Raw genomic sequence first — 14,121 nt, forward strand, 5'->3', positions numbered from 1 at the left:
GGGGGGGGGGGGGGGGCCTTTCTGAACTTCCAGGGGCCGTTTCCAAAGTCAACAGAGCTGAAAGAGAGAGAGTCCTTCATCCAACTGTGCAGCCGGCCATGGGCTGCTTTTTAGGGGAATATTGAACAGTGATTACTTTGGCATCGCTGGGAGGGAGGAGGCGGAGGGAGGAATGTGATGAAGGAGCTGGAGCCATATGGGAGGGGTTACCTGAGGTTACAGGACTGTGTGTGTGTGTGTGCAGAAAGAGAGACACCAGATCACTCTAAAGCTGAGAAAGCAAGACAAAAACTATAAAAACAAACATCACAAAGACCGAGAGAAGGAAAGCTGACTTTTGTGCATTTGTAAAACCATCTGCTCCATCAGACAGCGTACCTTGTCGAGTTCACTGGACAGCTTCTTGTTTTCTTCACTGAGCAGGACTCGGTCTCGCTTGTACTCCGTCTCGAAGTCTTCCCGCTCGTTTTGGCTGCAGGAAACACACAAACACACACGTTCTGTTTAACGACGCATAGTCTCAAAGAAATAGCTCCACCATTTTGAATGGAACGGACTCAGTTCTTAAGTGGACCGGTGTTGTCCTAAAACAGCTCCAAACTTTATAATTTAACACATGTTCATGCAAACGAAGGCATTTAGCAATCATTACATTTTGTATTACATTGTTATTTAGGCTAAAACATTAGGAAATTCCTGACAGACATAACTGAGGTCGCTCAAAGAGCTATCTACAACAGGTAAGATGTTAATTATTTATAACTTTTACACAGAACCTTACTTCAAAATGGCTGACGGATTTCTCCAACCCCGATCTACTAATGCGATCCCGACTCCCAGAGTTGTGTGTTTAATGAAACAAACTCAGTCCTCACACAATAAATTGTGATTTTATCACAAAATATTCATAAATTCATGAGTGTTCCCCAGTTTCACGTTAAATCTTTAGATAATCGTGTTTATTCTGCCCTCTTTGTTCCTCACACAACTCTTTACAACCTAAATGATAGATTCTGGACTAAAAGCAGCCCTCTTTATGAAGCCCAAACACATTAATGCAGTTAGAACCTGATACAGCTACGTGTTTAAAAATGAATTAGACAGCAGAGAGAATAATATCTCCCCAACACCAGACAGGAAGGTTAGACTACAGGGTACACAAACACACTTCTAAAGCTTCCTGCACAAAAAAAAAACACAACTTTATTAGAACGTGATTCAGGCTGTGGTTCTCAAAGACTGATCAGGTGACCAAAAGCACAAAAAGATCCTCTGCAGGAAAATAACTGAGCTTTATTTCTTTGTATTTATTTTCCTTTCATCTAGGGTGGACATAAAAAAAGTTTTATTTTGACTAGTTTTCAACCTTTGGTTTCTGATTTTGCAGTTCAGAAATCCTGCACTCTGTAGTAAAATGTTTAAAAGTAAAGGCTGCAATGGTCAGTTTTTAAAATTCATACTGTTTCCATTTTAAAACCCTCATGTTTAATAATACTGGATCAGTACCTTTACATAAAAAGAAATGTCTTCTTAAACTGAAATAGCACATTTTGATATTCATGTCTATTTATCTTGTAAAGATTGTGGAGAAAAACTTCAGATTCGCTAAAAAATAGTTACTTCCATGAGATGTAAACTAGCCCCAACAAAACTAAAACGCTGCAGGGTCTCTACATTACCACTAAAAACGTCACATCTACATCTAGACCAGACAAGAGATGAGAACCGATTCAAACTCCTGTGTTACCTCACAGAATCGTCACTGTAAAACACAACCAAGAAACAAACAGATTAAAGTTCAGACGTTTACAGAGTTAAAAATCCTGAAACGGTAGTTAGAACAAGTCTTAATGAGTGGGTACCTCTCTCTGCGCGTCTTGTTCAGCTTGTCGTTGAGCATCAGGATCTCCTTCTGCTGGGTGAGCTGCTTGCTCTCGGCCTCTCGCAGGTCTTTGTGCAGGGCCTTCAGCTCGGTGCCGTGCTGCGCCTTTCTACGCTCCAGCTCCTCCTCAAACAACAGGGCATTCTTCTCTATTTCTGCACGCAGGCGGCCCACCTCCTGGGTCTGGTCTGGAGACGCCGGGGCGATGGAGGAGCCGGCCTGCTTCACCTGAACGAGGAGAAAAGAGAAGAGAGGGCTCGGTTGTCTCATTTCTCCTGGACTGTCCTGTCTGTCTGAACTTTAAAGACGTGTTGGGCCTCCGTTAGCAGCTACGTTATGGCTTCTCCGCTCACCTTAAGCCCCTCGAGTTCCTCCTCCAGCTGTCTGCTGTGCTGTTCATTCCGCTCTCTGAGCTTCTTTTCTTTCTGAGCTTCGACTGCCTGCTCCTCCGCCTGCACCTCCATCTGATAACAGACACAAACTCCAGTTACTGGAGGCAAGCAAACATCGGACAGCTCCTATAATCAGTATAATAGAAGAACGACGCACCTGTTCACACATGTAATAAATCACTGCAGGTATTATCTATAAAACATTCAAACTGTACGTAGATATTTTACAAACCACTGACTGAAACAGTGTTGAAGCTTGTTATCATTACCACTCGCCACCAAAAGGCAAAAGTGAACAACAATGGTTTTCCCCACGTCTATGTGTTCGAGTGCATGCATCTGTTTGTGTTTCTGTCTGTTTGCAAAATATCTCATGAACTGGTGGGCAGATTTTTATGAAACTCGCAGGAAGTAATCGTTCAAGGTACAACTACAAGTGATTAACTTCTGGAGCGAACCCAATTCAAGATGGCTACCAAAGCCAGCTGACCTTATAAACATAAAAAAGGCTATAACTCAATCAATTTTACAGATGCTGAGCTAAAATATGGTGTGGCGGCAGCTGAGAGTCATTCACAACACATACTCTGAGCACAAGATCTCATTATATTGTATGAGATTATGCATAACCTTATTTTAACATAAGATTATCTCAGTCTAAAACTCTGGCATGAAGGGTGACGGATGATATACATCCCTTCAAGGAATGCTAGGTCTTTAATTAATAGATGTATTGATTCTTGTGTAAAAGAGAAGCTGTACTTAGTCATTCCAGCTCTGTATTTAATAAGGAATGCAGCTCTTTCATAGCTTCTTGCTTGATACTAATGAAGTTGCAATAATAATTCACAATTTTATTTTTATGAGTCTCATTGGTTAATCATCCATAAAACCACAGAAACATATAAAATGGGACCAATAAAGTAGAAAACATGAAAATGTTGAGAAATTGTGGAACAAGATTTCTGTCTGATTAAAGCGGGGGTCGGCAACCCGCGGCTCTTTGGCGCTGCCCTAGCGGCTCCCTGGAGCTTTTTCAAAAATGTTTGAAAATGGAAAAAGATGGGGGAGAGAAATATATTTTTTGTTTGAATATATGCCTCTTTTACACGGACTCTAATTCAGAAGTGCCGCTCTACTCCGCTCTACTCGGCTCTATAAAGAATGCATCGCGTTCACACCGGCCAGTTTGGTCGGGAGCAGAGGAACGCCTCCTCATGTTGCGGGGGGCGGGGCCGTGGGGAGAGGGGGGGTGCACTACCGAAACTTAGCGCAAGTTGTGTAAACAAAAGCGCTATGGACAACGTTGGCCCTGTGTTGTTGCTGTTTTTTAAACTTATGGGGATTCTCCTGAGACTTCAGGAAGAGAGGTGCAGTGGAAGAAATGCTCTGGATGCTGCGATTGTTGCACGGAGTAGGACAGCTGTTATCCGCCGGAGATTTCAGGCTTTACAGGCCTTCAGCTGGAGGACAGACGGCATAAACGTTGCAGGGTAAGCTAACGCTGTTGTTTATATTCCTACCGTTCGCTCTTTATGCTTGCATCTGGTCACACCCACGACCAATGAGTGAACAGGAGCTAAGCTTGCACCGCCCATGAAGCAGGGCTGACCTGGCTGGCCCTACTCCGAAGCAGCTATATAAGCTATATTAGCCTATCAGATAGGCTAATATAGATACATACAACATGTGTTGCCTTCATTATAAGGCTTATATAAGGCTTTTAATTTTTTGCGGCTCCAGACATATTTGTTTTTTGGTCCAATATGGTTCTTTCAACATTTTGGGTTGCCGACCCCTGGATTAAGGCTATGAAGAAAATACCTTTTCTATGATGGTTAACAAATAAAATCACAACTCTACAAGGATTAAAATAAGTTAAAACAACAGTCAGAAGGTTTTTTGAAGAAGAGTGAAATAAAGCCACAGCAGAATTGACTCCAATAACATTTTTCTAAGGATTTCTATAAAGGAGAAGACTCAGACGGCAACAGGAGTTTGAATTGTGTACCAACCAGATGACGACAGAATGAGGTGCAGCTAGCAACCACAGGGAGTCTACTCTACCTCCTTTTTGGCCCTCTCAGCCTTTCGCACCTCAAGGCGGAGAGCCTCAACCTTCTGACTCTGGCTCTCCATCTCCTCTTCTTTGTCCCTCAGCTGACGAGTGAGGCGCTGCTTCACAGACCTGAGGGGGAAGTGGAGCCAAAACAGGCTGTCAGAGTTGCCCTTAGATAAAACACATCCACACACAGGGTTTCATTGATGAGCTAGTGTCGGTCTGATGCATCGGGAGATCTTAACACGAGCTAATGTGTGCAGTTTATGCATTAAAAACACTTTTTAGGAAACTTATTTATGCAGATGACACTGATCTGTAGTGAAGAGCAGGGAGCAGAGAGTCTGGAGAGGTGGAGGTATGAAAGAAGAAGATACACTCCAGGATATAATCAGATCTGATTGTCAAACACCAAACGACCCACAGAGCTGGATGGTTCTGTGTGGATGACGTGAGAAACCAAGTAAAGACAGGGTTCTACCTGAGTTCTGTTAGTCTCTCGTTGAGCTCAGAAAACTCCTGCATTGCCAGTTTTCTCTGACTGTGGGCTTCCTTCAGCTCCTTTGACTGAGACTTCAGCTTCTCACTGGCATCTACAAGGTCCTGTTTGGAGCAGGGACAGAACATTTTCTCTTTTAGGATCCCCTGAACACACATTTGAGGCTAATAAATCTTTGCCAATAAAAACCATCCTCGCTGAAAGCAGCGGCCCTACCTTCTGTAAGTCGTCCCTCTCCTGCGTGAGGCTCTTCATCTGTTTCTCCAGAGTCTTGATGTGTTTAGATGAGTCCTCTAGGTCCCTGCGAGCCAACGTCACGTCCTCCAGCTGCTTCTCCAGTTGGCCTGAGTCTGACACACACAAAGACACACAGCGGGGTTTTAATTTGAATAGAAATCTTACATCTGATAACAGGAGTCACTTTATTTTGTTCCTTTCTGTTAAGAAGCTAATTAATGTAAAAAGAAAAAGTCCTGACCGGCGATTTGCTTCTTAAGAATGTCGATCTCGCTCTTTAGACTCCTGATCTCCACTTCCTTGTTGGCGCTGAGTGATCCGTCACCTGTTGGATGCTGCAGCGCCTGCACAGTCTGAGTTGACTCTGTAACAAATAATCATTTATACACACTTTGTTAAAAAGAGATTTTTTTTTTTAAGTTTGAGAACCACAGCTTCAAGGTGAGCTGTATTTGAGAAATGTACACAACAATAAATGCACCGATTTGTCTCTCGAGTCGCTTGCATGTACATGTGATTCGACACATATCTCCACACCCTCACCTTGCAGTTTGCGACTCAGCTCTAGTTTCTCCTGCTCCAGGCGGCGGATCCTCCTCTCATAGGCCTCCGTGGCCAGGCTGTCCTCGAGGCTGCGTTGGACGTCCAGGTCTACCTTGTCCTGTCCCACTTTACCCGGCTCAACTGCGAGCTGCCGCAGACAACCCCGGTCCGATAGGAAACTACAAAGAAAAGAGACGGAAGAAGAGACGTAAGGCACCAAAGAGAAAAATTTCAAGGGCGTGAAAACTGTGGATATAAGGACCGGAATTAGAAAAAAATAAGGATTATACAAAAAAAGGTAAGGACGTTTAGTGAAGATATTTATAGAGGAGAAAAACCAGTGGGCATTTTGGTGTTAAAATAATATGAACGAGGACAAAGAAAGAGACCAAAAGGAAATGACAGAAACAGCAGGAGCCGGAAAACAGGAAATGGAAGTGGACGAAGGAGATAGAGTTGAAAGATGAGAAGATGTTGGACGTGGAAGACGAGAAAAAAGGGAGGCAGAGCGGGGGAAAACAGAGACGAAAGAAAAGAAAACACCATTATCACCAAACCTCGCACAGATAAGAAAGAAACGGGTTCTTTCTCACAAGCAGGACTTTAGTGGAAGTCACCTTATTAGGAAGAGAAGTTAATTAAATCCCACTGAGCGACTTCAGATGAAGTGACATAAACAGTACAGACTGGACTTAGAAACAAAGCCTGCTAATGATTGAGTGCTACACTTTGTTTCTTTTCTTCCACATCTTCAGCTTTCACTTTTAATAACAGAAAAATGCTCTAAACAATTACTGCCTTCATTCTTTCAATTAGAGTCGAACCGACGAGTGTGCAGGAATACTTTCCTTCAGAAACATTAAACTCACCCGTTTCCATGGCAACACTTACCATTTACTTGTATAGGTGAAACCTACAAAGGGCAGGTGGTGACCAGAGAAGGCTGTGTGAGAGGGAGGAGGCATGGTCTCCTGAGAACAATCAAGCAAGACAAAGGTGTGAGATTTTACGGTGTGACAGAAAATGTAACTAAAACACATAACATACAAGAAAAGTAAGTTTATTTATACAGCTCCTTTTTCAGATGTAAAATACTTAAACAAGTACACCAAGGGGCTTGTCCATGCAGAGCCCTGAAGGTCAACACTAATACTTTAAAGTGTAACCAAATGAAACAAGTGAAGACGCATTAAAACTGGAATCATATCAGTTCTTCCAATTACTGCAGAGGTTTGGACCAACTAAAGACAAGCAGCTTTTTTTTTGGTTTAGACCAATAGAACGAACATTAACAGATGCAATAAAGGGATGACTAATCACCTCAAATTCATGTTTTACTACAATCTTCTTTAAAAAGATAAACATTTCAAACCAGCTGTTTTGTGTAAGCGTCTACAAACACTGATTGGTCAACAATCACATCCAACTTGATTTACTTGATTTATCAGCTGTTTAGATGGCTAATTTGGTTCCTAATCAGCTTAACCTTGTTATCAGGGGTAATGACAATCTGTCTTTTTAAAGGTTAATTGTAGTAAGTTTATATCTTATATCTGTCAGGCACTGAAGGAAATCTGAACGTCATCTACATCAGTGTGGTGATGAATAATTCCAAAATGCAGAGGTCAACCAGAAACAAAGATGTCCTTTAACTAACACCTTACCGAGTTCTTTAGACAGTCATCGTCTACGTCAAAGTTGGAGGTATCTGTGGGACTGCTGACTTCTGGGATGTAGGGGGCCTCACATGTCAGAATGTTTTCCCAATCAATGCCTAAAAACAAGAAGAACACATTGTTTCAATCACTCATAATAATACAAATAAAACATCTTTCTGTAAATTCAAGAGTGCTGAAACAGTTTTTAGCATAGTTGGATTTGATATTACATCTCATAAAATACACTTGTACGTAATAAAACCAATTTAAACATGTTATAAGGCAAACACAACAGAAGAAATATGTGACAGGAGTCATAAATAATTGTGTTTAAATAAACTGGTTATGTTATTATGAAGGTGCAAAACTGCGATCCAAAAAACTGTAGATAAAGTTGTTAAACAGTAAATATTTATGCTAGAAATCAAACTCAGATCAAAGACAAACAAGCACACAGGAAACACTCGGCCTGTACCAGCAAAAAACGGGTGCTGCTTGAAGTCCTCGATGCCGTTCTGGCCCAGTCTGTGCTCTCGACTGCAAATGAGCCGGCGAATCAGATCTTTGGCTATCTCCGACACGTCTGTAATCTGCTGTGGGAACTGGAACCGCTCCTGTGTGAGGTGAATCAGAGCAGCGGTTTGATGTGGAACCCACTCCAGCTGGGTGTGTTAAAGCTACGTCCTCACACTCCGTCCGCTCACCTTGTGGTTCATGATCTTCCCATAAGTTTCCACCAAGGACTCGGCGTAGAAAGGAGTCTCCCCATACAGCATTTCATACATGCAGACGCCCAGGGACCACCAGTCGCACTCAGGACCGTATTTGCCTTTCCCGTCTTCCATAGCCTGGAGGATCTCTGGGGAAATGTAGTCGGGAGTTCCCACCGCCACCGAGGACTGGACCTGGCAGTGGAACACAACAAACGCTGCTGATAAACCCACAAAGGCTAAATATTTTCTCACTGTCACAAAGAGTGTGTAAACTCAGCTGCATGCTGTTATTTAAAAAAAAAAAAAAAAAGGTGATGATGATGAATTCCAGGCTAAAAATCTTGGAAACACACATAAAATAAATATCACCACAGAGGACACGCTGACATTTCAACCCTCCAATATGGGATAAATTCTCCTTGTCAACATCAGTTTCTTGGTCTCCGTTTCGATTTATTTCAAAGCCGATTCAAAAATGCTGATTTAGAGCTTAAACCTGAATTACAGTCTTTGATAAAAATTCAGTTTTGTTCCATAAAATATACATTTTGGACATTACTGTCCTGAATAAATGCCAGAAAATTAAACGGATGAAGAGGAGAACAGACACTGGAATCTGCATCCTTAATTCTCTGTTAGCTTCTGGAAGTTCAGAAGGTGGTTTCTGGATTCAACTTAAACCTAATTTAATGTTTTGAAATGTCAAAACCAAATCATTAGCATTTGAGAGCTTTGATCTGATATTTCATACTGTTGCCTTCTTTTTTTTCCTTTTTCTAACATCTGGAGAACCGTCTGAATCATCGGGCTGCAGCCGCAGCCGAGCAGCCGAATCACACTCTCCTCCTGGGAGACCCCCGGGGGTAGACAAAGAGGTCAGTGAAACTCTGGTATTGTTTGCTTTGGACCGAAGGGAGCAGCGGCAGCAGCAGTGTGGTGAAAACTTACAGTCCCGTCCTCCATGAGCTTAAGGCAGGAGCCGAAGTCTGCCAGGCGGATGTGGCCGTTCATATCCAGCAGAATGTTGTCAGGCTTAATGTCCCTGAAAGAAGAAGGGGGGAAAAAAAAGAGAGAGTGAGTGGTGGAGGGGGTTCCTGAGGAAGAAGAAGAAATGCAGATACCCTCCAGCGAAAACAACCTATGGGACATCAGGGACACACACTCCTCATCTCCTTGTTCCAGTGAACTCTGATCAATTCTCTTTAGATTCATTTCCATCAAGTCAAGAACTTCGCCCGACTTCGTCTGTTTGTACATTTTTGTGGATAACACTCAGCTCGATCTGAGGTTTCATTAAGTGTAATTTCCTTCAACCCATTTTTCAGCAGTGTGACAACTCAAAATTGACCACATGAAAAAAAATAAAATAAACACAGAAAAGAGTTGAGCCAGTGTTTTGGGAATTTGCAGCTTGGAGACGCACAAAAGCACCGTCTGAGAAAAATATGTGGCCGACAAACAAAACTCCCGCCTGCCAAAAACAGACCTTGTGTCCTGAAGCAGCCGTACTCCCTTATTCTTTTTTTCCCTGCTGGTGTTTTGTGACCAGAGGATGGGGGGAGTACCTGAAAACACATTCTTCTAAGGATGCGTTTGATGTGGCCACTGTAGGTTTTCATCTGCTCTGCATTATTACTGCTGATGATGTGTTTATATTTCACATCCATACCGTGGTTTGATTCTAGTCGGCAGAAATAAGTGTCACTTAAGGCAGTTTGTTTTTTGTCGGCCACTTAAACGCGTTGAACAATTTAGAAATTTATCAGCGACTGTCACTCCAACGCCAGAGCTTCAGAGGGGCTGAAGGATCAACTAACATTAGTTTTCCTTTGATTCGATAATCATTTTCTAAGAGAACCAGTCAAAAGCTTTTTGAAATCTCTAATATTTTTTACACAATCACAGTTTAAACTGGATGATTTTACTACAGAAGCTTGAACTTAGAGAGTGACTGTCACACATGAACGTTTGAACTTTGTACTTCTTTTACAGCTCATACATCAAAATGGTTTTGTTTTTTTTTGTCTTCTTTCACTCAGAGCATCTCTCACTGCTACTGGACTTGTGGTTTTCTCTCAAATCCCCTCAAATGGAAAGTGCTCACATGCAACCTCTCATGGACATTCGTCGTTTCTGAGTGTTTCTCTTTAACTGGAAGTGATGGGTCTTTTTAATTTGTCCCGGCGCTTCTGCCACTTAGAGTTCAAGACAGCGACTGCATGTCTGAGGCTTACTTTCTACTCTGCATTTTTGTCTGTCTTTTTTAAGAGTGCTGTCAGAAGAGTAAGACACAGGTGTGTGGTTACCATGAAGACCCTGCTGAACCACAGCTTTAACATTTCTGTTGATCTCGGTTCTTTTAACACATTTTATACAGTTTAAACATCAAGAAGTCAGCATTTAGTCCTCTTAGATTATCACAAAATTAAGTCTCAGGTTCCTGCTGGGCCTTAGAGACGAAAGCTGATGGCTGTTTGACTTTCAGGCAGTAGCTGTGTTGGCCCTTTTAATATTTTTTTCCTTAGCAGGTCTCCCTACTTCAACACTAAAACATTATCAGGACAGACTGTTCCAGAAACAGCAGTGTGCGTTCTGCATAATTTATGACTGAGTTTTACAAAACTGATGATTACGTGTAGTTCTATAAGGCATGAGAAATCACCCTGTAGGGAACAAGGTGCAGGAAGGTTTATAGGACAGTAAACGGGTCACTGCTGAGACGGGCTTTGTGTTGCACTGCAGGTGTTTCAGTCATACATGAAAGTTGTGTTTCTCTGTCTGTGGTTATTTAACTGTTCTATGACTAATCCAAACCCTACGTTTTTTTCCTTATCTGTGACCTTTTGCTGTGATTATTGTGTGTAATTTCAAAATCTCAATTAATCAGTAAAAAGGGAGCCTGTCTATATGATCACAGACCTGGGATGCTGTGAGACGGAGGTGTCACCGTGTCCCACTATCATTACAAAATATAGACTCTGTCCTTGTCTGACCACTCCAGTGATTTCCCCTGAGAGGGGGGACAGACCCCACTCGAGTCATCTGTCTAAGACCCTCTTATGAACCCACTGAAGTGCAACTCCATGCACCTGAGACAGAATTAATCAAGAAAAACATAATATTTAAACCCATGTGCATGTATCAAAACACTAATGTCCCAAGCTGAAGTGGTGATTCAAATCCCTTTTTATTGTGAAGAAATAAAATTTAATTCTGACAGGACTGATGAGCGAACGCAGTGGTGTTCAGTCCTGGTCCTGGAGGGCCACTATCCTCCATGTTTTAGACGTTTCCCTGCTCTTCAGCAGGTTTTCAAGTTCTGCAGAAGCCTGTTAATCACTCATTCACTCAAATCAGGTGTGTCAAAGCAGAGAAACGTCTAAAACCTGCAGGACAGTGGCCCCCCAGGACCAAGATTGGACACCACTAAGCTAACAGCTAGTCTGCATGGGGCCAAGATCAAAGTGCTATGCTATCATCTTAAAACACCTTCAAATTTAAAAAAAAATAGAAGTTCATGCAAACACTATTTCACAAATCTTTTTATTGACATCAGTTTTTCATTACACAGTTATTTACTTCAAATTTTATAGTTATTTGCAAGTTCAAACAGCAGCTGAGGCAGCTAGCTGTAGCACTTCCTGTGCAGCCTGGGACAATCCCAGGAGAGATTTCATATTTCTGCTGGAATAACCACGTCGTGCAAAATTGACGGCAGTGTAAAAGGTTTACAAAATAGTTCCTGAATGCTGAATCATCACAATCTTTAAATCAATAATGTCAAACTCTCATTCCAGGGAGTGCACATTTACATCTGGCTTTAAACAAAACCTGCATCCGAAAGTCTCACTGTCAAAATGCATCCAATCCACAATAAAGCCCAGAATTTGCTGCAACATGTAAAAACGATCAGCTGGAAATGGCTGCCATTTTCTGTTAACAAAACCTCAGGAGGTAAACAGTTAAAGCTTATGAAAGGCACACATTCCTCTTCATATTTGCTTCAAATCTCTAACTGTGTCAGTGACTTCAGAGCGCTGCTTTCCTTTTAAGAATGAGCCGACTGAAAACTGGCTTTGGAAACGTCTCTGATGTGTCCGTCTTCAGCCGGAGGTCTCTTCAAAGTCACATGTAAAGCTCCTGTCATTTTTCCAGGAGTGGTAATAGTTCTATCTCGCTAAAGTGAGGAAGAGGGGGAGGTCAGTCATCATCTCTTCGCTTTAGAGACGACACCAAATCCCCAACATTACAAAATCCTGCTTTAAAGGAATGCACGCTTTTACGTGACTTGTACAAACGCATAAAAGTCGGTATCCAAAACATAACATATTTAGACACATATTTTCACCAAACAAATCAGTTACTTTTAAAGGGGGAAAAAACTTGACTGCTCACAAATGACTTCCAGATTGGATGTCACTGGCAGATATTGAATTCTGACTAGAAAACCACAAACTGAACCAAAATGCATCCAAGTCTGGAGTAATCTAAACTTGGCAGATGGAAACGTACACAAACAATTGCCAAGAAATGTACTAAAAGGTTAGAATATCAAAGGGAGCGTGGAGAGTTGTAATCATGCTCATTTAGAAGTTTGTAATCCTACTCTGATGGGTTACTTGAATATTTTTGAGTGTCCTAATGATTAAAAAACGTGGTGTTCCAAGTCATACTGCACATTGACACAATTGATTTCTTCATTATAAGCTGGAATTTGACATGTCTAAAGGGACATTTATTTTGACGTATACACCGCTGTCAGAAACTCTCAACTCAGTTTTAACGATCTGGAACCTTGAACTCGTGTACGCTTTGAACGAGAGGAGGCAAACTCGGTCACTGGAGAAATGCGTAGGTTTGCTGTAGAAATCTAAATAATACAACCAGACTTTTCGCAACCTCCATTTGCTGTCAGTTTTGGCTCACTGCGTGAAAATGTTAAACTTTAGTAGCGGAATCATGGACAGGAAGAATAAACCATCTTAGATAATACTAAACAAAATATGATAAAACAGAAAAATCTGGTTAACTTTCACAACAGTAATGTAAAGGTTTTAAGCCAGAGTTTCATGTTCCTTTAGCTCTGTGCACTCTCTGGTGTCGACCTCCTTTCTACTGACAGGCACGAGACCTCAGCGTCACCTTGACAGGAAGTGCAGACCTTACAAATCATGAATGACACCCGTAAGACCTGGACTAGACTGCCAGCACGTGGCTCTGTGGGGGAGTGTGGACGTACATGTACTTGTGCTTCCGTAGCTGGAGGGCCTTAATCAGCTCCAGAGATTTCTGCTCTGCCAAAGAGCAAACAGCGGGAGCTGACCCTGCCTTGGTGGAGGTAAAGGATGGGGCATTCTGCTGCTGATAAACCACTTAGCACTCAGAGAAGCCACTGTCTGGCCACCGCCCTCTCCTCCTCTCCCTCTTTAAGCAATGCTCCCACCACTTTTCTATATCTATGACTCTTTTATACGTTTCACACACCAGAACTCTGCTTTTATTCATGTATGATTTACCTTTTTAACACATTCAATCAATCTCTGATGGTTCAAGCCGCCACGTAAATGCACCAAATGAAAAGGCTAGGTAGGTAAAGCTAGGCTAGATAAGTCAGCGGTGCTAACTGGGCTACTGTGTCACAGGACTCCTGCAGTCTTAAGGAGCCCTGCAGGGACAGGAATCGAGTAAGGTAATCTCTTTTAAGACCACAGCACCCATCTGTGAGGGCCATCTGGATGCCAACCCACAAGACACACACACACACACACAATGTGGATGGCTACAACAGTGGAAACTGCAAACACCAGACATGTGCACATAAATGTAGTGAAGACTCGTTAACTTGTAGTTAAAAGACCTGCTGACTGTGTGAAATCTGCCATCATTGGAAACAAACACACACACAACAGTAATAAGACAACGTCAGAAAAAAAATATGTAAAAAATACTACCATGAAAGGTTGCATTTGCATGACCTGTGTGCCAATTGTTGCTGTATAAATCAATCTTTAATACATAGATTACCTCAATCTGTGTCCAAGTATGTGCTGGAAATGACTCTCAGCTACTACCACATCAGATCGTTTGGTTCAGTATCTGTAAGACTGAGTTATAGCCATTTTTGTGTTTGCTAAGATC

The 14,121-nt window shown here is 42.1% G+C and overlaps 1 protein-coding gene across 4 annotated transcripts in view; it reads right to left on the reverse strand.

The window, feature by feature from the left end:
* Positions 1-14,121, reverse strand: part of cdc42bpab (CDC42 binding protein kinase alpha (DMPK-like) b) — an 89,305-nt gene that overhangs the window by 22,556 nt on the left and 52,628 nt on the right. For all 4 annotated transcript variants that reach the window (XM_037981652.1, XM_017409146.3, XM_017409145.3 and 1 more), the window contains exons 7-19: positions 8,932-9,025; positions 7,975-8,175; positions 7,746-7,884; positions 7,277-7,386; positions 6,504-6,583; positions 5,613-5,791; positions 5,311-5,433; positions 5,049-5,182; positions 4,815-4,936; positions 4,342-4,462; positions 2,236-2,346; positions 1,863-2,110; positions 379-472 (exon numbers count right to left, since the gene is read on the reverse strand). In XM_037981652.1, coding sequence (XP_037837580.1) covers positions 379-472; positions 1,863-2,110; positions 2,236-2,346; positions 4,342-4,462; positions 4,815-4,936; positions 5,049-5,182; positions 5,311-5,433; positions 5,613-5,791; positions 6,504-6,583; positions 7,277-7,386; positions 7,746-7,884; positions 7,975-8,175; positions 8,932-9,025 — 1,756 coding nt within the window. The remainder of the gene's footprint in view (positions 1-378; positions 473-1,862; positions 2,111-2,235; positions 2,347-4,341; positions 4,463-4,814; positions 4,937-5,048; positions 5,183-5,310; positions 5,434-5,612; positions 5,792-6,503; positions 6,584-7,276; positions 7,387-7,745; positions 7,885-7,974; positions 8,176-8,931; positions 9,026-14,121) is intronic.

Source organism: Kryptolebias marmoratus, linkage group LG19, assembly GCF_001649575.2.
Source record: "Kryptolebias marmoratus isolate JLee-2015 linkage group LG19, ASM164957v2, whole genome shotgun sequence".
Classification (NCBI taxonomy): Eukaryota; Metazoa; Chordata; class Actinopteri; order Cyprinodontiformes; family Rivulidae; genus Kryptolebias; species Kryptolebias marmoratus.